We start from the raw sequence: 27,044 nt of genomic DNA on the forward strand, positions 1-27,044 counted from the left end.
TTCTAGCATAGACCATATGTTAAGCCACAAAGCAAGTCATAGCGAATTCAAGAAGACAAATCCTACAGGCATCTACTCTTACCTCAAAGCAATGAAACTACAAATAAGGAACAGGAGTAAAACTAGAAAATTCACGAATACATGAAATTAAACACCACTCTCCTAAACAACTAATATATCAAAGAAGAAATTAAAGGGGAAGTAAATAAAAAAATGGAACTACAATATACCAAAACTTACGGGATACAACAAAAGCAGTTCAAAGAGCAAAGTTTATAGCAATAAATGTCTACATTAAGAAACCACGGAATAAAGATATCAAATAAGCAAACTAACTCTATGCCTTAACAAATTAGTAAAAGAAGAACAAACTGAACCCAAAGTTGGCAGAAAGTTGGCAGAATGAAGGAAATTAAGTTTAGAGCAGAAATAAATGAAATACACAACATGAAAACAATGAGATTAACAAAACTAAGAGTTGGTTCTTGGAAAAGACAGATTTGACAATCCTTTAGCTAGTTTAAACCAAGGAAATGAGCAGACCCAAGTCAACATTGTAAGTGAATAAAAAAAACTGTAAAACGGACTACACAGAAATCCCAAGTATCCTAAGAGGCTACTATGAACACCTTACATGCCAACAAACTGGGAAACATACAAGAAATGGAAAAATTCTAAGAACCATATGAACTACCATGCCAGTCTCAGGAAGTAATAGTAAATCTGGACAGAACAATTACTTCTAAGGAGGTTCAGTCAGTAATCAAAAATGTCCCAACACAGAAAAGTCCATGACCAGATGGCTGCATTGGCGAATTTTACACTTAAAGAATTTAACACCAATCCTTCTCAAACTACCCCTGTCCCCCCAAAAAATCAAAGCAAAGGGAACACTCCCAAATTCATTTTTCTAAGGACAGTATTATGCTGATACCAAAGCCAGAAAGGACACTACCAGGAAAGAAAGCTGTAGACCAATATCCCTGATGAATATGAATACAAAAATTCTCAGTAAAATACTGGCAACCAATTTCAGCAGCAATGATTAAAAAGATAATTCACCAATTATCTTTGGTGTATCTACTTTGATCTAATTCTAGATCAAGTAGAATTATTTCAATGATGCAAAGCTAGTTTAACATCCACAAACCAATGTGATATGCCACACGACCGAAATAAAAATAGGATCTCAACAGATGTAGAAAAATCATTTGACAAAATGATAAATGGGCGCCCACTTACAATAAAAACTCAACAGAGGGGATATAAAGAGAACATACTTCAACATAAGAAAGACCACATAAGACAAACACACAGCTTACATCACATTCAACCATGAAAAGCTGGAAGCTTTTCCTCTAAGATCAGGAACGAGATGAGGGGCCCCCCCTCACCACTGCTACTCAACATAGTACTGAAAGGGCTCATCAGAAATCAGGTAAGAAAAGGAAATAAAAGGCCTTAGGAATAAATTTAATCAAAGAATTGAAGTATCTCTATACTGATAACTCCAAGACACTGAAGAAATAAATAATTAGAAGGTATCCTGTGTTTATGGATTGGAAGAATATTTTTAAGATGTCAGCACTACCCGAGCCATCTATAGATTCAGATTCAGCCCTATCAAGAGTCCAGTGGCATTTTTTTAATGATATAGAAAAGACTATTGTAACATTGATATGGAACCACAGAAGACTCTGAAGAGCCAGAGCAATCCTGAGAAAGAAAAAACTGGAAAGCATCACACTTCCTCATTTTTGAGTTACATTGTAAAGCTAGAGTTAACAAACAGTAGGAACTAGCACAAAAACAGACGCACCAAAGGAACAGAATCGAGAGCCAGAAATAAACCGGTGCAGACACAGTCAGCTATTATTTGACAAGAGAGAAAAGATGGCCCCTCAATAAACGGCCCTGAGAAGACTGCATAGTCAGTCACATGTTAAAGACTGAAATTGGACCCCAACCTGGACACACTCACAGAATTAATGTGGACTAGATCAAAGACCTAAACGGAAGACCAGAAACCTTAAGACTCCTAGAAGGAAACAGGGGGAGAGCTCCTTGACATGGGTCTGGGAAAGGATTCTTAGGGTAGGGCACCCAACGCTGGAACAAAAAAAAAAATAAAAAACAGAACTCCATCAAACTAAAAACCTGCACAACAAAGTAAACAATCAACAAAATGAAAAAACAACCTATATAATGGGGGAAAAATCTGCAAACCAAATATGCAATAAGGGCTTAATTTTCAAAAATAAATAATACGTGGGGATCCCAATCAAGATGGCGGAGTAGGGGGCTCCTGAGCTCATCTCCTCCCACAGACGGACCACTAGATATAGGGAGTAACTCTCTGAGAACAACCCAAAGAGAAGGGGAACAGTTCTTCCATAGCCAAAAACAGAAAATAAAGTAAAACTTAAAAAGGTAAATGGGGCAAAGACACAGTCTGGTTGGAACCCACAACCCTAGTGTAGCAACCAACAAACAGTAGGGATGTCACAGATGCAGAGGTTCTTCCTGAGGAGCAAGGGTTCAAGCCCGGCACCGGGCATCCCCAGCCCTGAGGATCTGTACCAGGGGGTGGTGGCCCTGTCACGTCTGGCCCTGCAGAATGGGGGGCTTAACTCTGAGAGCTGTGAAAATGAGCAGGGCTTAACCCTGGGAGAGCAGGAAGGCTCCACCCTGAAGGGGCCGGCACACAGACTTACTCGCTTGGAGACCCAGCATAGAAGCAACAGTTTGAAAAGCACCGGGGTCATAAGTGAGGGAGGTCTGCTGACTAATTGTAGGGTGTGTAACAAAGGAGCAGGCATCTTTATGGAAGTTTCTCTGGGGACGAAAGGGCTAACAGATGACATTTTCTTGCCCTCCTTCTGCCTGGCTGACTGCACACTGGTGGGTGCTGGTTCTGACTCGCTCCATCCACCCCGAGAGCACTGCTTCTGCAACCCCACTGTTCCCCCGTGGGACCACCTCGTCCCAACTGCCCACCGGACAGGAACCCCTGCAAGTTGGCACCCACACCACCACACCTGGTAGGCAACCCTGGCTGGGACTGGTGCCCCTCCAAAACAGCCCCAGCCCCACCATACCCAGTGAACAGCCTCAGACAGGACCAGCACCCCATCGGAGTGTCCCCCACCTGCCACACACAGCAGGGCACCTCAAGACCAGCAACTCTCCAAAGCAGCTCCCACCTGGTGGTGGGGGGAGTGCTGCCGACCAGTTCACCTGCAGCAGTCACTGCCCAGCCACAACAGGGGCAGCACGTGAAGCCCACACAGGGGACAACCCTGGAGTGCCTGGTTTTAATGGCCTGAGACACTGTGCTTCTAGGCCCTGAAGGATGCCTTCTACATAAGGCTACTCCAAGATCAGGAGACGTACCTAATCTACCTAAGACAAACAATAAACACAGAGTCAGGCAAAATTAGGACACACAGGAATGTGTTCTAAGCAAAAGAACAAGACAAAACCTCAGGAAAAATAACTAAATGAAACAGATAAGCAATCTACCTGAGAGAGTTCAAAGTGAGAGTCAAAAGATAATCACCAAAATTAGAAGAATGGATGAAACACAGAGAACTTCAAAGAAATAGAAAATATAAGAATCAATCAGTGCTAAAAACTATAATAACTGAAATGAAAAATACACTAGAGGGAATCAACAACAAAGCAGAGGATGCAGAAGAATGGATCAGTGATCTGGAAGACAGGTGGTGGAACTCTCTCGAGCTCAACAGCAAAAAGGAATTTTTTTTTTAAAGATTTTATTTATTTGAGAGAGAGAGAATGAGAGAGAGAGAGCACGAGAGGGAAGAGGGTCAGAGGGAGAAGCAGACTCCCCGCTGAGCAGGGAGCCCGATGTGGGACTCGATCCCAGGTCTCCAGGATCACGACCTGAGCCGAAGGCAGTGGCTTAACCAACTGAGCCACCCAGGCGCCCCTAGCAAAAAGGAATTTTAAAAATGAGGATAGTTTAAGTGACTTCTAGTGACTTCTGAGACAACATCAAGCACACTAACATTTGCATTACAGGGGTCCTAAAAGACGACGACGGAAAGGGCAGAAAATGTATTTGAAGAAATAATAAAGTTTTCTATCCCGGGGAAAGAAACACACATGCAGGCCCAGGAAGCACAGAAATTCCCAAACAAGATAAACCCAAAGAGGTCCACAGCAAAACACAAAATTAAAATGTTAAAAAATAAAAATAAAGAGAGAAATCTTCAAAGTAGCAAGAGTAAAGCAACTAGTCACATAAAAGGGAATACTCCAAAGACCATCTGCTAATTTTTCAGCACAAATTTTTGGGTCATAAGGAAGCGGAATATATTTAAGTGCTTTAAGAAAGAAACCCTAAAACCAAGAATATACCACCCACCAAGATCATCGTTCAGAACTGAAGGAGAGATGAGTTTCCCATATGAAGAAAACCTTTTTTTTAAAGGAGTTCATCACCACTAAACCAACCTTACAAGAAATGTTAAAGGGACTTCTTTAGAGCAGAAATGGAAAGGCCATAACTAGAGAGAAATTAACAAAAAAACCTCACTGGAAAAAGAACACATATAATAAAGGTAGTGAATTAACTGCTTATAAAGTTAGCATGAATGTTAATAGAGAAAAGTAGTAAAAATAAACTATAATAGAAGGTATACAAAACAAAATATGTAAAATATGATGTCAAATACATAAAATGTTGAGGGGGGAATAAAAATGTAGTGCATTTATTTTTAAGATTTTATTTATGGGGGAGAGAGAGAGAGAGAAAACAAGAGCTTGGGGAAGGGGAGGGAGAAATAGGCTCCCAGCTGAGCAGGGAGCCTGATGTGGGACTCAATCCCAGGACCCTGAGATCATGACCTGAGCCAAAGGCAGGCACTTAACTGACTGAGCCACCCAGGCGTCCCAAATGTAGTGCTTTTAAAATGTGTTTCAACTTCAGAGACCATCAACTCAAAACAGACTGTTTTATATATATACATGGTATTATATATGAACTTCCAAAACTTATAATGAATGCAGGCAAAACTCCTTTTATTGTGCTTCACTTTATTGTGCCTTACAACTACTGTTTTTCAAAAAATTTTTAAACTAATTGAAGGTTTATGGCAATCCTGCACTGAACAAGTGTATCAGTGCCATTTTTCCAACAGCATTTGCTCACTTCATGTCTGTGTCAAATTTGGTAATTCTAGCATTATTTCACACTTTCATATTATATTTGTTATGAGGATGAGTTATCTTTGATGTTATTATTTTAATTCTTTTGGGGCACCACAAACTGCGCCTGTGCCTGTGTTCTTACTATGTACTGACCAGCCAGCCTTGTCTCTCCCTCTCCTCAAGCCTCCCCCTTCCCTGAGTCCCAACAGTATTGGAATTAGGCCAATTCATAACCCTACAATGGCCTTGTAGGGCTCCAAGGCAGGCCGCCCCAAGATCGGCCACTTTAGCATGAAGACAGTTTTGAGTTAAAAGCCATCAAGACCCAGCAGATTCAGGAAAAGCTCTTGACCTCCCCCACAACTGCCTAGAAGAGTCCACATCGAGGGCCCGCTCCAGGAAGAGTGGTCACCACAGCTGCGTGTTGGTAGGAATGGGGGAGGGTGGACAGGGAGGAACCCAGCAAGGCCTGTTTGTTCCAAGTCCTCTCTGCATCCCATCATCTGTGTGGCCCAGCAAACTTTTCCTTCTTCCAGAGGGCTGCATTCCTTCCCTTTGAAGACTCAGACCTCTACCCCTTTCTCCTTAGTTCAGGATGACATATATACCTCATTGTGCCTGTCTTTGCAATTTCCCTGCCCGTGTGGACTCCTCATATATACGTTATTAAATGTGATTTCCTGTTAATCTGTCTCCTATCCATTTGATTCTTAGTCCAGCTGGAACGACCTTGAGGCAACAGGATATTCTTGCTCCCCAACAGCTCTCAAGTGTTCAAGTTCAAGGAAGGGCCTCAGGTTCTCACTTTAAATCCAAAGCTTGAAGTGACTAAGCCTAGTGAGGAAAGCATGTTGAAAGCAGAGATGGGCATAAGATAACTTTCAGCCTAACAGTGACATTGTGAACGCAAAGGAGAAGTTCTACAGAGAAGTGAAAAGTGTTCCCCTAGTGAGCACATGAGTGAGAAAGCGAAGCCGCCTAATTGTCAATACGGAGAAGGTTCTAGGCATCTGAAGGGAGGATCAAAGCAGCCACAATGCTCCCGTAAGCCAAAATCTAATCCGGAGTCTGAGAGCTGAGGAAGCTGCAGAAATTGGAGGCTGGAAGAGGTGGGCTCATGATGTTTTGGGAAAGAAGCCATCTCCACGCATCCACGTGTGGGCAAAGCAGCAAGTGCCGATGTCAAAACTGTACAAGCTACTCAGAGAATCTACCTAAGATAACTCACGGAGGCAGCTACACTGAAAACAGATTTTCGGTGGAGACAAAATGGCCTTTACTGCAGACCCCATCCAGGACTTTCCCAGCCGGAGAGAGGTCAGTGCCAGGCTTCAGAGCTGGAAAGGACAGGCTGACGCTCTTGTTAGGGACTAAGGCAGCTGGAGATGCTACGTTTGAGGCTGATGCTCGGAAAACACCCCAGCCCTTGAGAATTATGCTCCATCTACTCTGCCTGTGCTCTAGAAATTGAACAACAAAGCCTGGATGGCAGCTCAAATATTTACATCACTTTAATTTTTAATTTTTTTTAAAGATTTTACTTGAGAGAGATAGTGCAAGTGAGCACAGCAGGGGCAGAGGCAGAGGGAGAAGCAGACTCCCCGCTGAGCAGAGAGCCTGATGTGGGGTTCAATCCCAGGACCCCGGGATCATGACCTGAGCCGAAGGCAGACGCTTAACCAACTGAGCCACCCAGGTGCCCCTTTAATTTTCTAGTTTTAAAATTTTTTAATAGTCCTGGATTTTTTTAACACCTATTATGCCATGACTTCATAGAGAATGGGTTCCAGGAACTCAGGCTCCTTTCTACTGGTTCTTGCAAAGTGTGCTTCTCAGGGTGGAGCAGGCTGGTGTTTCTGTTGAACCCAAACACCTTGCTCTTTGGCCTCCTTTTTCCTGATCATTTCCCTTCACAGGATTCAGGAAGCTGTCTCTGCTCAATACATACATTAGTTCTCTTGGCAAGAATCTTGCCCTTAACTTGCCTGTTCACAATGGCATCGACAGCATGCTGGCTATTCCTGTAGACTCCTCCAGTTTCACCATAGTAAGACTTGTGCGGTGCTCCTTTTTGAAGAGTGCCCATTCCTTCCATGTCCACAGTAACCCTCTTCCTGAAGATTCACATGTACGTGGCTAAAGGAACAATGCCATGTTTTCTAAGAGGCCTCTCCTTTTTCCCTTTGTCTTGGTCATCTTGGTGAATTACTGGAAGATGGGGGTACAGGCCCAAAGGCCATATTGGATTATTTTAAGCCCACTGTTGAAACCTTGTGCTCAGAAAAATAGTTTCCTTTAAAAATATCAGTGCGGGGGCACCTGGCTCTCTCCGTTGGCAGAGCATAAGTCTCCTAAACTGGGCTTTTAAGTTTGAGCCCCATGTTGGGTGTAAAGGTTACTTAAAAATAAAATCTTTTGGGGCGCCTGGGTGGCTCAGTCGTTAAGCGTCTGCCTTCGGCTTGGGTCATGATCCCACGGTCCTGGGATCGAGCCCTGCATCAGGCTCCCTGCTCCGCAGGAAGCCTGCTTCTCCCTCTCCCACTCCCCCTGCTTGTGTTCCCTCTCTTGCTGTGTCACTTTGTCAAATTAAAAAAAAAAATCTTAAAAAAAAATAAAATCTTTTAAAAAACTTTCAGTGCTCACTGACAACATACCTGGTCACCCAAGAGCTCGGATGCAGATGTCCAATGAGATTGATGTTCTCACACCTACTAACATGACATCCACCTTGCACCCCATGGAGCATGACGGAATTTCTACTTTTGAGCCTTGTTATTTAAGAAATACATTTCACTAGGCTATAGCTGCCAGAGACTGTGATTCCTCTGATGTGTCTGGGCATAGTAAACTGAAAACCTTCTGAAAAGGATTCACCACTCTAGATGCCAATAAGAATATTGTGATTCATGGGAGTATCAACATTAAAAGGGGTTTTACAGCAGTGGACTACCACCCCCAGGGATGACTCTGAGGGGCTCAGGACCTCAGGGGAGGAAGTCGCTGCAGATAGGGTGGAAACAGCAAGAGAACTAGAATCAGAAGTGGAGCCTGAAGATGGGGCTGATCTGCTGCCATCTCGTGATCAAACTTGAATGGATGAGGAGTTGCCTCTTAGCTAAGGAAGTGGTTTCTTGAGATGGAATCAACTCCTGGTGAAGATGCTGTGAAGATTGTTGAAATGATAACAAAGTACTACAGAATATTACATTCAGAATAATTCAGAGTATCACATAAACTTGGTTGATAAGGCAACAGAAGGTTTTAGGAGGACTGACTCCAGTTTTAAAAAGTGTACTGTGTGTAAAAAGCTATCTAAGGCACTGCACAACACAGAAATTGTTCATGGAAAAAAAAGTCAAACAATGTGGCAAAACTTCTTACTTTAATTAATCCATGGCCACCCCAGCCTTCAGCTGCCACCAACCCGATGAGTCGGCAGCCCTCAGCACTGAGGCAAGACCCTCCACCAGCAGAGAGGTGATGGCTCACTGCAAGCTCAGATAGTATTTTTTAACCAATAAGCCTCTTTAAATTAAGATATGTAGTTTTTTTTTTAGACATAATGCTATTATATACTTAACAGACTACAGTGTAAACATAACTTTGAAATGCACTGGGAAACCAAAAAATTAATTTAACTCGCTTTATTGTGGTGGTCTAGAACTGAAACTGCTGTATCTTCAAGGTATGCCTGTTCACAAAAACTAAGAAAAAGAAATCCAAACACTTAGGAAATTCATGAAATCACAAGGGAAGAGTAAGAGAAGAAAGGAAGAACTATAAAAACCAGGAAGCAATCAACCAAATGGCAATAAATGCATACATATCAATAATTCCCTCACATGTTAATGGACTACATGCTCTGGTCCAAAAGACAGGGTGACCAAAGGGATGAGAAGAGACTCATCCACAGGCTGCCTTTCAGAGACTCACTTCAGACTTAACAACACACACACACACACACACACACACACACTCTGCAAGTGTGGGGATGGAAAAAATGTATTCCCTGCAAATGGAAATAAAAAACAAGCTGGAGAAACAATACTCACATCACACAAAACAGACTCTGAAAGAAAAACACAACAAAAGAAAGGTGTTACATAATGATAAAGGCTTTAATTCCACAAGGGGCTGTAACGGTTTTAGTATCTACGCACCTGAGATAGGAGCACCCAAATAAAGGCGAAATCGGCGACAATGGAAGGGGACTTTCAAACCCCACTGACCTCAATCATCAGACAGGCCACCAGTAAGGAAACCGGAGCTGTAAAGGGCACACTGGGGGCTCAACGACATGTGACCACAACCAGTAGGTCAAGGAAGAGATCCAAGACGCCATCAAGAAACACCAAATCGAAAGGGAAACATGCCCAAATCTGTGGCACAGCCAAAGCTGTTCTAAGAGGGAAGCTTCCAATGAGACAGGCCTACTTCAAGACGCAAGAGAAATTTCAAATCAACATGGATACCTAAATAAGCTGAAAAAAGAAACAGGTCAATAAAAAAAAAATCACTGAAACCAAGAGCGATTTTTTGAAAACCTAAATAAAATTGATAAACCTTTAGCCAGATTCATCAAGGAAAAGGGAGAAGTCAAAATCAGAAAGTCAGGACACGTTACAACCGAAAGCACAAAAACACAAGGGGTAAGAAGAGACTCCTATGAATAATTATGCCGACAAACTGGACAACCTCGAAGAAATGGATGAATTCCTAGAAACATACGCTCTTCGGAGAGCGAATCAGAAAAAAACGGAAAATTTGAACACACCAATTACTAGAAAAGAAGTTGAACTGGCAACAAAAAACTCCCAACAAACAAAAGTCCAGGACCAGGTGGATTCACAGGGGATTCTACTGAACATCTGAAGAGAAATTAATACCTACCCTACTCAAACTATTCCCAAAAACTGAAAAGGAAGGAATATTTGTAAATTCAATCGACAAGGCCAGCATTACCCTGATTCCAAAACCAAAGACAGTAATAAAACAGAGAACTACAGGCCAATATCTCTGATGGACATGGATGCAAAAATCCTCAACAAAATGTTAGCAAACAGCATTCAACAATACATTAAAAGGATCCTTCACAACGAAGTAGGATTTATTCCAGGGATGCAAGGATGCTTCCCTATCTACAAATCAACGTGATACACTACATTAACAACATGATGGACAAAAATATCATCTCCGTAGATGCAGAAAAAGCACTGAACAAAAATCAACATCCATTCATGAAAAAAACTCTCAACAAAGTGGTAATGGCGGGGCATACCTCAACTGGCCATATATGACCGATCCACAGCTAACATTACACTGAATGGTAAAAAGCTGAAAGCTTTTTCTTTGAAATCTAGAACAAAATAAAGATGTCCATTCTCACCACTTGTATTCAACATAGTACGGGAAGTCCTTGCCACAGCAATCAGGTAAGAAATAAATGGCATCCAAAGTGGTAAGAAAGAAGTAAAACTTTCACTATTCACAGATGACACGATACCATATATAGAAAATCCTAAAGAATCTACCCAAGAAATACTAAATTAAATGAATTCAATAAAGTTGTAGGATACAAAATTTATATTCCTGAATCGGTTGCATTTCTACACACTAGTTATAAACAGAAATCAAATAAAACAATCTTATTTATAAAAAAGAATAAATTATCACTTAAACCAAATCACTGTACTCTGAAAACTGTAAGACAATGGTGAAAGAAACTGAAGATGATACAAATAAATGGAAAGATCCGCCACGCTCATGGAATGGAAGAATTTATATTGGCTTACCTTGTTTTATTGCACTTCGTTTTACTGTGCTTCACAGATAATGAGGTGTTTTTTTTTTCCCCCCTCACAAAGTGAAGGTTGTGACAATACTACTTCATCAAGCAATTTCACTGATGCCATTTTTCCAACAGCATTTGCTCACTTTGTGTCTGTCACACTTTGGTTATTCTCACAATAGTTACAACAGTCTCATTTTATTTGTTATGGTGATCTGCAATCAGTGATAAAAACTTCTGGAAAGCTCATAATGGTTACCACTTTTTTTGTAATAAAGTATTTCTAAATTAAGGTATGTACATTTTTAAAGACATAATCCTATTGCACACTTAACAGACTAGGGTGCTGTGTAAACATAACTTTACATGCACTGGGAAACCATCAAATTCATGACTCCCCTTATTGCAGTGGTCTGGAGACAAACCTGCAATTTTCTGATGTATACCCGCATTGTTAAGATATTCATACTGCCTAAAGCAGTCCAGAGATCCAATGCAATCCCTATCAAATAGAATAATCCTAAAATTTGTAGGGAACCACAGAAGACCCTGAGGAGCCAAAGCAATCCTAAGAACAACAAAGCTGAAAGCATCACACTCAGATTTCCATCTATGCTACAAAGGTATAGCAATCAAAACAGTATGGCACTGTATGAAGACAGACACATAGATCAGGGGAGCCAAACCCAAAGCCCAGAAAAAAAACCCCGTGCTTAAATGGTCAATTAATCTAAGATAAAGTAGGCAAAAATATACAAGGGGAAAAGACAGCTCTTCAGTAAATGGTGCTGGGAAAACTGGACATCTACCTGCAGAAGAATGAAACTGGACCACTTCCTTATACCACACACAAAAATAAACTAGATTAAAGACCTAAATATAAGACCTGAGATCATAAAACTCCCGAGAGAAAACAGAGGCATAAACCTGTGGACAGCAGTCCTAGTAGTATTTTCTGTACCTGTCTCCTCAGGCAAGGATAAAAAAGGCAAAAATAAACAACTGGGACTACGTCAAACTAAAAAGCTTTTGCACAGCAAAGAAAACCATCAACAAAACAAGAAGAAACCTACTGAATGGGAGAAGACATTTGCAAATGATATATCTGATAAGGGGTTAATATCCAACATATATAAAGAATTCCTACAACTCAGCACAAAATAATCTGAATAAAAAATGGGCAGAAGACCTGAATGAACTTTTCCCCCCAAGGAAGACATACAAATGGACAACTAACACATGAAAAGATGCTCAACGTCACTAATCATCAGGGGAATGCAGTCAAAACCACAATGAGCTACCCCCTCATACTTGTCAGGATGGCTATTACTGAAAAGAAATAAAAAGTGTTGGTGGGGGTATGGAGAAAAGCAAACCTCATGCACTGTTAGTAGGAATGTAAATTGGGGCAGCCACTACAGAAAACACTACGGAGGTTCCTCAAAACATTAAAAGTAAAACTACCACATGATCTAGTAATTCCTCTTACAGGTATTTATCTGAAGAAAATGCAAACCATAATTCGAAAAGGTACTGCACCTCTATGTTTACTGCAGCATTATTTCCAACAGCCAAGATATGGAAGCAACCTGAGTGTCCATCAATAGATCAATGGATAAAGAATATATAATGAGTATGGATTGTACAATGGACTACTACTTCACCATAAAGAATGAAATCTTGCCATCTGCAACCACATGATTGGACTTAGTGGTATTATGCTAAATAAGTCATAGAAAGAGGAATGAAATACCTTATGATCTCACTTACATGTGGAATCTAAAAAAAGAAACAAAAGAGACTCAAATGCAAGAACAAACTCATCGTTGCCGGCAGGGTGGAGGCTGGGAAGATGGGTAAAACAGGTGAAGGGGATTAAGGGGTACAAACTTCCGGCTATAAAATAAAGTCACAGGGATTTAAAGTACAACATAGGGAGTATAGTCAACGATGTAATAACTGATGACAGATGGTAACCAGACTTATTGTGGCGAGCATCTGTAATGTATATAAATGTCAAATCACCCTGTTGTACATCTGAAGCTAAGTTTGTATGTGAACTACAGTTTTAAAAAGATAAAGAACTCCTACAACTCCAGAGCAAAATGTCGTTAATCCAATTAAAATGCGCCAGACATTTTTCCTAAGCCAATATACAAATGGTCAACAAGTACATTAAAAGATGCTCATCATCACCCAGTAAAAATAAAATACACATCGAAACCATGATGAGGTGTCCTCTCACGCTTGTTAGAATGGGTAAGATCAGAAAGACGAGATAAATGCTGGCACCGATGTGGATAAAAGGGAATCTTGAGCGCTGTTGGAAGAATTGTTAAAGTGGTAAAGTCGTTGGAGACAACAGTATGGAGATTCCTCACAAAAATGAAGAACGGAAATACCATGAGCTCCAACAGCTCCGCTTTTGGGTATTCATCCAAAGGAAACGAGATCACGGTGTCCAAGAGATACCTGCACCCCCACGTTTTTGCAGCATTATCTACAAGGGCCAGATAGACACAGAAGTGACCCGTACGCCCATCAGTGGATGAGTGGGTTAGGAAGTTCTGATATTTACACAACGGAGTAATTATTCAACCACCAAAAAGGACGAAATACCACCATTTTCAACAACATGAATGGCCCTTGAAGGCATCACGTTAAGCAAACTAAGTCAGAAACAGATACTCCATGATCTCACTTACACGTGGAATTTAAAACAAAGAAACCAACCAAGCTCAGAGAAAAAGAAACAGCTTCGGGGTCGCCAAGGTAGGCGTAGGGGAAGGGAAGTGAAGAGGTGAGCACAAGGAACAAACGTCCAGGTGTGAGGACCAGGGGTGTGATGCACAACGTGGTACGTGTGGTTAACACCACCGCATGACACATAGGAAAATTCAGAGTAAACCCTCCCAAGTTCTCATCATAAGAACAAAAAAAAGCATTTTTGTTTTGTTTTCTGGTTTTTTTTTTTTCCTATCTCTGAGGTGATGGGCGTTAACTAAACTTACTGTGGCCATCACTTCACAGTGTAAGTCAAATCGTTATGCTCACAGCTTGAACTTACACAATGCCGTATGTCAATTATTCCTCATTAAAACCGTAAAAAAAAAAAATGAGCTTTTAAGTGTAACATTGGCGTTACGATTGTTTAAAAAAGAGGGTCCTCGTGTCTCTATGTAAAATAGGCAATCTCAATATGCGCACCTTTATGGTAAAAGCCACCAGAGTAGTCTTTCGATAAAGTTTTAAGCTTGTTTTCTCTAGAGAAAGTCATAAATGATCCACATTAATGATTCCATTGTCTGTCAAGTCACCGCTGCTTTTCTGTTTTTTATCACACTGTGAGGTAAACAGAGTTAACAGGGATTAACTTGGGATGACTGCTTTAATAGGAAATTTTCACAATGCAAACAAGAACAATTGTGAAGAACTCATGTGTTAAGATTGATATAAATAGAAAAAACCTAGAATGGGCTTCAACTATTCTGTACAGCTTTTCATGTAAATCATTCTTTTGGTTACACAACTTAAGGAATTTGTCCATTTTTGGAAAGTTAGTCCCTATCCTTTCTTGGTAACTACAGGGCTCTTATCAAATCTAAACAATGTTAATCAAAATAACGAAATCCTCCGATTACTAGTGTCACTGTTATTCCATTCCCCCGTGTCCTGCCCACCTCCCGACCTCTTGCGGGGTGCAGCCCCGCGTGAGGATCACTGGATTTTCTGCCTAACCCCACCCACGCAAGATTTTATACTTCTCTTTTCCAAAGAAGCTAGAAATGTGTTGTTGTCATCGTTGTGCTTGCTAGAAATGTTTGTAAAAGCTAACCTCCAGCGCCGACTCTGCTCGGGCTGCTTGGAAGCACCTGCACCCCCAGCCTCCAGCCTCCAGCCTCCAGCCCACCCCGAGGTCACAACTCTCAGCCTCAGCTCCATGCGGAACCCTGGGCACCTTCTAGGCTCCCTCCTGCCCACTCAGGTTTTAGGTGGGACCCAGACCGGTGTTTTTTATGTGCCAGGCAATTCTAATGTGCTAAGAAACTTGAAAAACATGGCTTTAAGACTTTTCTTCCAGTTTTAAGGCTTTATAATTTTAAAAACAAAAATGGAATAGTGGAACTAAAAGATGACCACTTCTAAGATTTATCCTGCAAGAAACGTCTTTAATAACCGGGTCACCGACCAAGTTCAAACAGCTTCCACATTCACCCCGCATCTGTCTCCCACTGGAGGAAGCGCAGTACAGGGGCGTCCCCTCCACGCCCAACTTGACCTCATTGCCATGCTTGGCCCTCCCTCCCGGACTCCGTCCACCCTGCCCTCCAGCCTGCAGTCATCATTCTGCTGTTCTCAGGCTTCACTTCTCCACCTGTAATCATCCCCCAGTCCTGCGGGGAACAGGTGCCTGGTTTTGACGGGGCCAAGAAGCCCCTTGAGCTCAACCCCAATACCCAGCCGCCCATGTGCCCTCCACACCTGCTCCTCCAGCCGCCGCCGCCCCAGGCTGTTAGCCATTCCAGCGGCTTTAAGATCCCGCAGGGGCTTCCCACCGCACTGCTATCCAATCCAAACTCCCTGAGGGGCTCCAGCAGCCTTGTCCCCTCCCGTCCCAAACCCCCATTCCCCACATCTCCTTCACAATGCTCCCTCACATCCGGGCAGAGCTTGGATGGTCCTGCCTTGCCACAAGGTCCCCGTCCTGACCCCGGGACCTCCAGCTCAGCAGGAAGACTGACCGCAGCAGGGCCCTGGCAAGTGAGGCCAGGTCCCTGCTGTCCTCTGGGATCTGAATGGCCCGGTCTGCCCCCTTCCCTGCACATCCCATCAGGGCTCCGAGACTTGATCAGAACATAAGCAAACAGCGTTGTGCTGGAACTTAGTAACACAAGCGTGGCAACTCTCCCATTAACACTGAAGCCCCATTCTTCCTAACTGTGGAGGGAAAGGACTATGCTGGGTGGAGGGCATGGCGTGGGTCACCTTGACAAAGGAGCTCCCAGCTAATCTCCCAGGTAAGGCTGCGGTACCAAGCATAAAAACTGGTTTCCTCCTCCCAGAGCATGTTTCTCCTTGTTTCAACAGAAATGTATGTGCGGTCTGGTGCTGAGCACTAGGGACGCGGTGGCTGACGTCAGCACTGCCTGTGAATGAGCTGATTTGTGGGCTGGGGAGGCCCACTCACCCCCTCAGACAGATGGGGTCCTCTGAGGGCCTGGAGCTGGAGGCTGGAGACTATTCCCTGATGAGGAAGGGAAGCTTGCACAGATCGGAAAGCTGAAGGGGTGTCACCCAGGTAAAGGCGGGGGGCATGGGGAGATCTTCGGGAGCCAGAACAGTATATGCAAAGGCACCGTGGCAGCGAAGGTGGACATAGGAGGGATTAAAGAAAACGTCATCGTAGCCAGAGAGCAAGGAGGGACACATTCAGATTCTAGCTTGTGCCAGGTGCCATTTAACGGCAGGTGCTTTACATGCTGCCTCATTTATCCCACGAGACACTTGCATTTTATCAGCTTTTTAAATAGAAGGAACTGAGGCACCAAAAGGTTAAGTAACTTCCCCAAGACCATTTAAAAGCAAAGCAATAATTTTTCTATCTTCCCTGAAATGTAACAGGGTCCACATCTTGGATGGGTGGGGGGGGAACATGAAAAACTAGCTAATCACATTCACTGTGGAGGGAAAGCAGTCAAAGCAGCTCTTACCCAACAGGTGATGGAGTAAAACCGTCACTTTTCAACTAGCTGTTTTCACCTCCTAGGCCGTAACCGCAGTGAAACGTATTGCAGGAGAGTCTTAGTTCCCTTTTTAAGAAACGGTGCCCATGTAGTTAAGTTTGGAGTTTAAAAAAATCTAAAAACACTTGGTGGGAGTAATTTGAATGATTTAAAAAAATACTTTTCCAAAATTTCCACAGGAACTATACACTATTTTCATCGTCATAAAAATTAAGGCACAGAAAAGAAATGAAACGTCAGCCTAATTAAACAATGGGCAAAGGACTTGAACGGACATCTCCCCAAGACGGGAGAAGGAGCTCACCTTCATTAGTCAACCAAGGAAAGCAAACCAAATGCAATGAGATTTGGTGTCATACTAAACCGGGGTTCCCAAACCCGACGTCCACCAAGCAACTCCTGGGACACCAGCGTGTCTGAGGACTGTTCTGACTTACGCACCGGAGACAGCGTGGGATCCCACGGGTGAGGGCCATCCCCCGAGAGCACCCTGGGTCCCGTCACAGGACGCAGGCTGAGCTTCACCCACTGCAGTGGGGAGGCTCCCGTGACCTCTTCCTCAGGTTCTTTTCCTTTGCTAGAGCGGCTCACAGAACTCAGGAAGCAGCAGCTCGTGGCAGAAACACTCAGGACCAGGTCAGGAAGGTGGGAAGGGCGGAGCTCCCGGGCCCTCCCCAGGTGCCACTCGCCCTGAACCTCTACCGGTTCACCAACTGGGAAACTCTCCCAACCCACTCTTTGTGGGTTTTTATGGAGGCTTCATCACATAGTCATGCCTAAGTCAATAGCCATCAGCTCCCTGAACCTCCAGCCCCCTCCCCGCCCACAGTTTGCAGGGGGTGGGGGGGAGGGGGGAGACGGGAAGCTCTAACCAGTTAGCCATGTGGTCGTCCAGCCCCACCTTTGGGCGGGGTCCTAAAATCACCTTGTTAGTGTAACAAAAAACACCTTGATCACTCTTCCTTTCAGAAACTCCACGGGTTTTAGGAGCTGTAGGCCAGGAACCACGGAGGAAGACCAAATACTTTCAGGGAATAGATTTCGGTCATTCGAACGACCCAATATGTATCTCCTACAAATCTCAGTATCTCACATACTCACTAGGACAGTCACGTCTGTGGATAAAACCACGCCAACTAGAGACGCTGACATGACTGGACCAAGGCTGCTATGGTGCAGAGGCAATTCTGTATGCATGCCACACATCAGGGAGGCGGACGGCTCTGAAACTGGCTTGGTACAAATTATGCCCAAGAAGAGAACTTCAACCTGGAAGGTGGTCCCCGGCACCTCTCAGGTTCCTCTTTTCGGGGAACATCAGTGATAAGTGGTCAAGGGGAAGGTTATCCTGGGTGACACTGAGCTACAGTCTGGCCACTGATGAGAAACACTGTCCATTCTGAACCATGTCACATTCCCTTGTAGCTTTGCCCAAACCTGTTATGAAAAATAATCTGGGCATGTGACCTCCTTACACCATAAAGAATAAATTCATCCATCCACAGACCCTAAAATAGAAGCCCTCTGACTATATCTAAAACGGGGAAAATTATTTTCTCTATGAGCTGAAAATGTGCAAATGATCTACTACAATACATTTAAAAAAATGTAGTACACAAAAAAAAACTACCCGACAATAATCATTATTACATTTTGGGTAATCTGTGTAGCTTTTTGTCCACCCCCCTCAAATGAAGAATTTTCTGTAGAATTACTAAAACTCAGTAAGACCCTGCAGAAAAGAATGTCAAAGGTATGGCTCTCCCCAGATAATGACTAGGGCATATAAAGAAATACGACCCTTCCATATAACGGAGAGTGACCTCAATTCTGGCTTCTCTGACCTCGAGTATCCATCCCACGCCGCGAACAACGACAAAACAGCTGTAATAAAGGATCTCCCCAGAGCACAGACCAGTCATGTCTGCAGACCCCGTACCGAGGCTCTTTGATAAAGTAAGGTAGGAGTTACAAAATACGCATTTGGTGCCATGGTTCAGGTCAACCAACGTGTGTGTGTTACTTCCTGTGTACCAGGCACAGCGTTGGGATGAATAAATCATGGAAGCCACTCCCCAGGAACTCAGATGAGACTAAAACCCAACAGAGAAAGGAGAAGTGCCAATCTCGATGTGGTGAGCTGTATGAAAGCGACAGGCGCCCCTGCTGCAGGCCATATTGCTGGCCGTTCCCACGTGCCCCAGGCGCCTGCAGCACACAACACACCAGTCTGCCAAAGAAAAATGTTATTTTCCTTTTGGAATTGATGCCCAATAAACCGTGTTAGGTCAACAGCACCAGAGAAATTGGTAATGTTCAAAATCAGTGTTTCCACAATTAGAAGAGTCTATATTACCACAAAAGACAAAATAGTAAGCATCACATCCTACAAAAATACACAAATTCAACATGTTACATAAGGCTTTTCAAGATCAAAGACGATATGCGAAGAGTATAACGGTTATGGGAAGTGTTACACACTGAGCAACACATCGTTGGTGTCACAGCCATATTATCTGATGTCTTTAGAAAAATGCTGTGGGGCAATGCTTTCTTTTTTTCTCCATGAATTTCCCTGTGCTAGAAGGGGCGGTGTAACATCCCACGGACCCTGGAGGTGTCCTCAGTGTACCGCGCTGATCTTTAACAACGGTTCACAATTGTGAGCGGTGGTATTTCAAAGGCAGGACCACACCGCAGTTCCAGGAAATGTGGTGAAGGGGCACAGGTTTAGAATCCGAGGAAGGGAGCTTCAAATCCCAAATGTGCTGTGTGACCTTGGGCAGGCTGGTTAACCCGTCTGATGTTCAGCTCCCTCCTGTGTGACACAGAACCATCACCAGTTCCGCACTGTGCAATGAGCAAATGTACGAGAAGTTTCTTAAACATTGTAGGCTCTCAGGAAAAGACACTTAATAATCTAATAAGATATTAAAAAACAGGTCCTATACACACCTGGCAATAATCATGATTACATTTCGCGGCAACCTAGCTAGTCTTTTTTCCCCAAATGAAAACTTTCCTGTGGAATGACTAAAGCTGAAATAGAAGAATATGCTCTGTTTGGCCAGAAGCCAGCAGGAAATGCAGGGACGGCAGGGAGAGCATGAGGTGGGCAGAGCGTGGAGACTCCCCAACTGGGCTCAGAGGTGCGAGCGCACTAAGCAGCGCTCAGCAGTGCGCTCACGGACGGTTACCAGCCTACGTGTCATGTTGTGTGTATTTCCCCACAATGAAATAAAACTAAAAACCCCACCACAACTGCTAGAGGCCAGGGCTGGGACGAGTTTGTGCCCTCAGCCCCTACACCGTCTCAGCGCGCCGCGGACACTCAGCAAGTGCCACTGAATGGGGGCCGACCGGCGGGGCTAGTGACGGGTCTGGGCGCCCTCGTCTAGTTCGCACCTCAGTCCACGCTGAGGAATCAGGACCGGGCGAAGGAAACAAACCGGAACCTCGCCGACCGGCTGACTGCTAGCCCTGGGGGCACCAGCGTGGTTCCTGGACCCTTCCACACTGGTGACCTCAGAGACCCAGAGGAGAAACCCGTGTGTCCCGGACTGGAAGCACCGGGAAGGTGCTCACCACTGACTCGGCAGGGGAGCCTGGTGCTGGGCGTCCACATCTCCTCGGGTGTCGGCCGGGGCAGCCGACGGTGGCCACCTCTGACCACAGAGTGCCCTGTCCCACCAGCCAGACGGGCAGACGCAAGGACTCCTGTTCCTAATCCACACGCAGAGCGCAAGGCCTTCAGACCTGAAAGTGGGCTTCGCAGCCCAGTCCGAAACTGCAGCAGGCTCAGACCGAGCGTCTTAGCGCGCCTGCACGCTCCGATGCGGCAGGCCATCATTTACCATCATTTACCGAGGCCTGCAAGGGCTGCCCTTGACAGAAGCTACCGGGATTTGGGAACCCGTGGCTCGGGCTTCAAACCATCCGGGGTACTGGCTTCGTGCCCCTGCCCGGCCGGTGCTACCTTCTGCCTCCTAGATGGCCGAAAACCCACTGCTTGAACCTCCTGAAACTCACCTGTTGGGTTAGCACTGTGGTTTCCTGAAGGCACCAAATTCTGTGCGTTTAGAGATCCTATAAACAAAAGAAAAGAAAAAGAAAAAGAAAAAACATCCCGTGATGAAAAAGCATTTAACATTGATGTAAGAACACCGGAGACAGGTTGTGGTGATGCGCAGGAGGCAGACATCCCCCAAGAAGCTCTCCTTCGCCACTACTGCTACAAAACACACCTGACCTGCCAGGAAATCTGGGACTGTATTACTGGGGTTTTCAACACAGAAAACATTTGACTCAGGTTAACAAATGCTTACATCCTACTCACTATGCACCAGCTCCTGCAAAGTTCATTCACTTACATGGGGACACAGAGATTGGTGAGAGAAAAGCCACTTTCTGTTCCTCTGAGGGGCCTGGGCCACCTGGGAGGGGCCCTTTCAACGCAAGGGCACCCTTGGGTCTCACACCACCAAGACCCCTAACTTCATACCATGGAGAGAAGACGAAGTGGGTAGGATTTTCCTTTTTTTCTCCACTTCCCCTCGGGCAACCACCAGTTTGTTCTCTGTATTTTAGAGTTTGTTTCTTTGTTCATTTGTTTCTTAAATTCCACATACAAGTGAAATCATATGGTACTTGTCTTTCTCTGACTGACTTATTTCACTTAGAATAATGCCGTTTAGCTCCATCCACGTTGTTGCAAATGGCAAACTCTCATTTTTTATGGTTGAGTGATATTCCATTACCCACCCCATCTTTATCCACTCATCCACCGAGGGACACTTGGGCTGCTTCCATCTTTGAGCTGTTGTAAATAATGCTGCAATAAACATAGGGCTGCATCTATCTTTTCAAATAACTGTCTTCATTTTCTCTGAATAGACATCCAGAGGTGGAACTGCTGAATCACATGATAATTCTATTTTTAACTTTTTGAGGACCCTCCATACTGTTTCCCAGAGTGGCCGCACCAGCTTGCATTCCCAACAGTGTACAAGCGTTCCCCTTTCTCTGCATCCTCACCAACACCTGTTGTTTCTTGTCTTTATTCTCACCATTCTAACAAGCATGTGGTTTTGATTTGCATTTCCCTGATGATCAGTGATGTTGAGCATCTTTTCATGTGTCTACTGGCCATTTGTATGTCCTCTTTGGAAAAATGTCTATTCAGGTCCTCTGACCATTTTTTAATTGCATTTTTTTTTTGGTGTTTGGTTTGTATAAATTCTTTATATATTTTGGATATTAACCCCTTAGGATTTTCATTTTTAATTGTAAGACTTCTCATAGAAGTATGATTCTTTTAATTTTTAACTAGTACCTTAAGATTTGGAAAAACTTTAGAAGAATTCTATGCCCCTTGTCAGAGTGGTTTATTCAACCTGGGTCTTTGTATAATGGGATATTAAATATACCACATGAGAAGAGAGATGTATTATTGACAAAGGTAGCACTCCCCAGCCAAAAACCCCTCAAAGTACAAAGTAAGTAAAACAACTTTGAAGGATCTTTACTGTGTGTGCAACCTGAAAAAGATCAAGGTCAGTAGACTCGTCTCCGTAGAATGAGAAAGACGAGTCATGCCGCCGACTAAGGCAGGCTTCAGGGACTGATGAAGCAGTGACTCTTGGTTAAAACAAGTCAGTGCACCAGTGTCCTGCACTGTCTCAGCCGTATTTAGCAGCTGGTATCAAATACTTGCTAATATCGTGAAGATCGTCCTCCATGCCAGGCCTCCTGGGGAGCATGTCACCTCACTAGGTCACCCAGCTCTGTCAACAATTCTGAGACACAAAGACCATTTTGCAGTGACAGGAAGTGAGGCCCAGAGAAGCCTACCCAGCTAGGAAGTGGCAGAGCCTGGATTTGGACCAGGCCGTTTGACTGCAAAGCCCGTTCACGGGAGCGCCAGAAGGAAGTGCTGATTTTCTACTCCAAACCTGCTTGTCCCGGGGCTTCTCCGTTGCTGGGTTACCAGCTGTTCAACCCCCACACCAAGAGGTCATCCTGGGCTCTTCCTTCTTCCCCACCCCTCCTCCAGTCCATTAGCAGGTGATTTCAGTTTCATACCCCCCACCCCAGAGAAGGACTCCATGTGCTTACGACATGCCGCTGCCTTCTGCCTGGACCACAGCAGGACCCCCTCCTTCTGCCTCCCTGCTCTTGTCACTCCTATGACGCATCATGTCCCAGCAACCTTTCTGGCTTAAAAAAGGAGACAAAAGCAGATGGTCTTTGTAGCTCTAGGACCTTTCTCCTTTCTCGACTCAATTACTTATGACACATCTACTGTGCGTAGGCACTGGTTTTGTATCCTAGAAGACAAGGAATATACCACGGACATCTAACTACCAAGAGACTGATGCTTTACTTGACAGAGACCAAGTATTAACATAGACCAATGTGCTGAATGGAAGAAAAGAAAGTTACATCCATGAAGTGGCACGGACTCAGTAAAGATTAATTTACTCTCCTTACTCGCTGCCCGGGGAACTCACTTTAGATAGTCCCTCACCCCCACTCCAGGCCTACAACACTTGAACTACAGCTCGGCTTGGCTCACCTGAGAGTTGACAGATGTAATCAAGACAGCCGGAAGTGGCCTTCTCCTGGCAACCTATTTGAACTCTTGAATACTACATTTCTGAAGCCACTCTGGACTTCTGTGCTAAAGACTCAGTAAAGTCTCTGCTTTCCACTAAGGCTGTTCAAGGTGGGTTTGTCACTTGCCACCAAGAGTCCTGATGAAAAGCCTCCCCCTGGCCACGCACGACCACTATCTATCCTGTTGGCAGCTTTGCTAACTTGCTCATTGCCTCCCCCACTCCTCCAGCTGAGGGTGTTTATGAAACTACACAGGATAGTATGCATAGTATGCAGGATATTTTAAAAAAAGAAATCTCCATGTTTTTATCTTCTACAACATCATGGACTATAGCAGATTGTACATTTAAGCATTACCGACTTGAATAGCCAACACCACCTAAAGTGACTTAGTGGCAAAATGGTGAATTAATAGTTGGGATTTTTAATCTCTGAAATCAAACAGGTATCAGCTGTTTTACTTTTAATAAGGCAATTTCTCAGCCTCATATTTTTTTTTCTATTTATAAAATGGGAATAATACTGTGAGGATCCAATGCGATGATGTATGGACCTCAATTAGCATAATGGGGAGTACACAGGAAAAGTGCCTAGTAAAAAATGCTGTCTAAGGTCTAGGATGATTGTTAAAAATTACTGGATTTCATAATGACACTTGTTTTGAGAAATTCTCTATAGAACCTTCTTTCACTCTAATTTCAAAGTGACATTAGAGTCTGTAGAAATGCTTTCCAGCTCATGTTCATTATAGTCGTTCATGAAATGAAGGCTCTCCTATAGTACAGCCTTCATTCCAAGATTTCCAAATAGCACTAGCCTCTAGAGAGACTTTAAATAAACAGAACAAACAGTATTAAAATAAGGCCCCCCCAAAATCTGTGTTATTAGGGCAAAAAAAAAAGTAAAGCAAGGATACTTAGTTTCTCTAATCAGTAATTCATCAGAGAAACAAGGCTTACTTTCATAAAATAACAAATAAAAGGGAGACCTTCTATAAGTATTGGTATAAAATTAGCACCAAAATAGACTGATTCAGTCCAGATTGTTCACCTTACAGTGAAAGATCTCATAATATTGAAAATACGACGGGTGTGATTTACTGATCATTGTTTCCTTAAATAATCTCAGAATCAGGTCTGCAAAGCCGGCTTGTGACATGCACAATCCAGCATAGGAAACAAAAAAATCAGCAAAACAAATGAAAATTGTTATTGTCGAACTCAGCCATATTATTCTAGCCAAAGCAGGTGTTGTGCCTGAACTGACATCTTTATCTTTTCCTGGATAAAACTAATCTCAGGCTAAACAAACAGCCGATGGACAGAACTTAAAACTACGGAAAACTTGGGTCACTTAAAACAACTTACCCTAGTTTACCGGCCATTACCCAGTGACCCGACTGCTACAAAAGTTGACCAAAGGAAAAGGGAATTTACAACAAACCCCGGCTTCCCGGCCTCTTCCCTAAAGGACTTTTAAAGTCCCCAGCCCCCCCACCCCCTCCAGAACCATGGCATCACGGTGTTGAGCGCAGCGACCGCGCCGTGGGCGCGCACACCTGGCAGCGGCGGCCGGAGGACTGCGCCGCAGGTGCGCGCCGCGGCAGGTGCCCTCCGCGCGGGACGGGGGCGCGCGCCCCCAGGGGCGCCCCGGGAGCAGCGCGCGCTCCCCACAGTCCCCCCCTTTCAGCGTCTGGGGGCCTCGGGGCTAAAAAGCGTTGGTCCGAGACCACTCAGTCAGTCGCGGATGCGCGGGGGTCCACCTCGCCAGTTTACCGAAGGGGGCCTGGGGGCACGGACGTCAGGGGAGGGGGAAACCACAAGCCTGCGCCCTCCGCCGGAGGGTCACTCAACAGGTGACGCGCGCTCCGCCGGACCTGCGAGCGTCGCTGGCAGAAACCCGAAGGGTACGGCCCCGGCGTGGGGCAGGGGCGGGGGCCGGCCCGAGCCTCAGTTTCCCGGGCCCGGCCGCCTCCGGGCCCGCCCCACGCGCGCGGCCTGAGGGGCGCACAACTTTCCGCGCCCCCGGCCCCCACTTGCGGGGCCCGCGCTGGCGCCCCCGCCGCCACCTACCGTCCGGGCCCGGGCTGTCCACGGCGGCCTTCAGCAGCGCCAGCACCAGCAGCGCGCCCAGGATCAGCGCGGCCCAGGCGCCGCGCGCGCCGATTCCCATTGTTCCGAGGGCAGGACGCGGCGGCCTCGCGGCTCCCCGACCGAGCGTCCGCGGCGCCACAGAGCGGCCCCTCTGCGCACGGGCGCCGGCTCCGCGTCGCCTCCCGCCGCCGGCCCCCCAAATGCCCAAATAGGGCGCGGGAGCCGGGCTGGGGCTCGGGCCGGGGCGGGGCCGGGGCGGCGGGGGCGGGGTTGGGGGCGGGGTTGGGGGGGCCGGGCGGGGCGGCGGGGTTGGGGGCGGGGTTGGGGGGGGCCGAGCGGGGCGCGGGGGCGGGGCTTGACGAGGGCGGTGGGCCGGGGTCGGCCCGCGGGGGCGGCCGGGGCGGGGCGGGGCGGGGCAGAGGGCGGGGCTTGACTGGAGTGGCGGGGGCCGGGGCCGGGGCCGGGGCCGGGGCCGGGGCCGGGGCCGGGGCCGGGGCCGGGGCCGGGGCCGGGGCCGGGGCCGGGGCCGGGGCCGGGGCCGGGGCCGGGGCCGGGGCCGGGGCCGGGGCCGGGGCCGGCGTGCGGGAGCGGGGCTTGGTTGGGGCAGTGGGGCGAGGCCGGCGCGCGGGGCGGGGCCCGAGAGGCACCACTTGCGGACTCCAGTGCCCCCGGCGCTCGCGCGGTTTCCTTTCTTCTCGGAAGCGGCTGTTCTGCAGTCGCTGAGCTAGGCGGCCGCCGGGCCTCCCGGGACCGCGGGCGTGCTGGGCTTTGCTGGGCCCGGAAGGAAGTCTTTGATCGACGCGGGTGGGGCCCGGGCTGGGAGCAGCGGAACTGCGGTGGGCGGGAGCCCCGCAGGGGTGGTGGGCCGTGGGAGCGTTCCTCTCGGGTGAGCACGCCTGAGTTGGGGCGGGGGCTGTACAAAGGCAGTGTTCAAATGCACGCATGCAACAGCCGTCATCTCTACACGCGTGGGCCGCTCTTTGCGAGAGTACGCCTTCCGCCACGTGGCTTTCAGGAAAGACCTGCGTTACTACCTGTTTTCCCGACAAATTCCAAGAGGAGTTTGCTTTTAGGAAAAAAGCCATATGGTGCTCATGTAGGTCTTTCCTTAAAAGTGTGGGAAGGGGAACTGTGGGGAAGCGGGGAGACCTTTCCCTCGACCCCGGCTCAGTTTTACAGGAACGACCTCCTCTCGGGTGGGGGCACCTGTACCCCACGTTGTACCTCATCGTCTTGTCCCGGTTCCCTGCATGTCGGGATAAAGATGCACTCTGTGCGGAAAGAGAGGAGTGCGGGGCGCAGGGGTGCAGGGGGGCGCAAGCCTGGGTAGCAAGTATGGCACGGAGGCCCACCGGTACAAATCAAACCTCGTCCCTTGTCTCCTGGGGTCTGCTGTCCCAGTTCAGTTGGAATAACCTGTTCTGGAGAGTTTTTGGTCCAGCCCCTCTTAAGCCCTGGGAGCCAATTCTACTCACCTGTCTTGATTTGCAATGCTTCCTAAGTTTGCATGTTGTTCTTGCTAAGAACCCATAGCTGATGCAGGAGAGCCACCAAGAGTCCTGCTTTGGGTGGGAAACTTCCCCGAGATGATCTCGGTTAAGTCCATCAATATGGACTTGACTGATCATA

At 46.1% G+C, this 27,044-nt stretch overlaps 1 protein-coding gene across 2 annotated transcripts in view; it reads right to left on the reverse strand.

Annotated features, from left to right (window-relative positions):
- Positions 1-25,636, reverse strand: part of TMEM123 (transmembrane protein 123) — a 58,794-nt gene extending 33,158 nt beyond the window's left edge. Inside the window, exons 1-2 of one of the 2 annotated variants that reach the window (XM_027581013.2) lie at positions 25,395-25,636; positions 20,737-20,793 (exon numbers count right to left, since the gene is read on the reverse strand). In XM_027581013.2, the coding sequence (XP_027436814.1) occupies positions 20,737-20,793; positions 25,395-25,494 (157 nt within the window). In that variant the 5' untranslated portion in view covers positions 25,495-25,636. The remainder of the gene's footprint in view (positions 1-20,736; positions 20,794-25,394) is intronic. The other variant, XM_027581014.2, reaches the window with a different exon arrangement.
- Between the last annotated feature and the right edge of the window lie 1,408 nt (positions 25,637-27,044).

The sequence above is a fragment of the Zalophus californianus genome, chromosome 11 (assembly GCF_009762305.2).
Source record: "Zalophus californianus isolate mZalCal1 chromosome 11, mZalCal1.pri.v2, whole genome shotgun sequence".
In the NCBI taxonomy this organism is placed as follows: Eukaryota; Metazoa; Chordata; class Mammalia; order Carnivora; family Otariidae; genus Zalophus; species Zalophus californianus.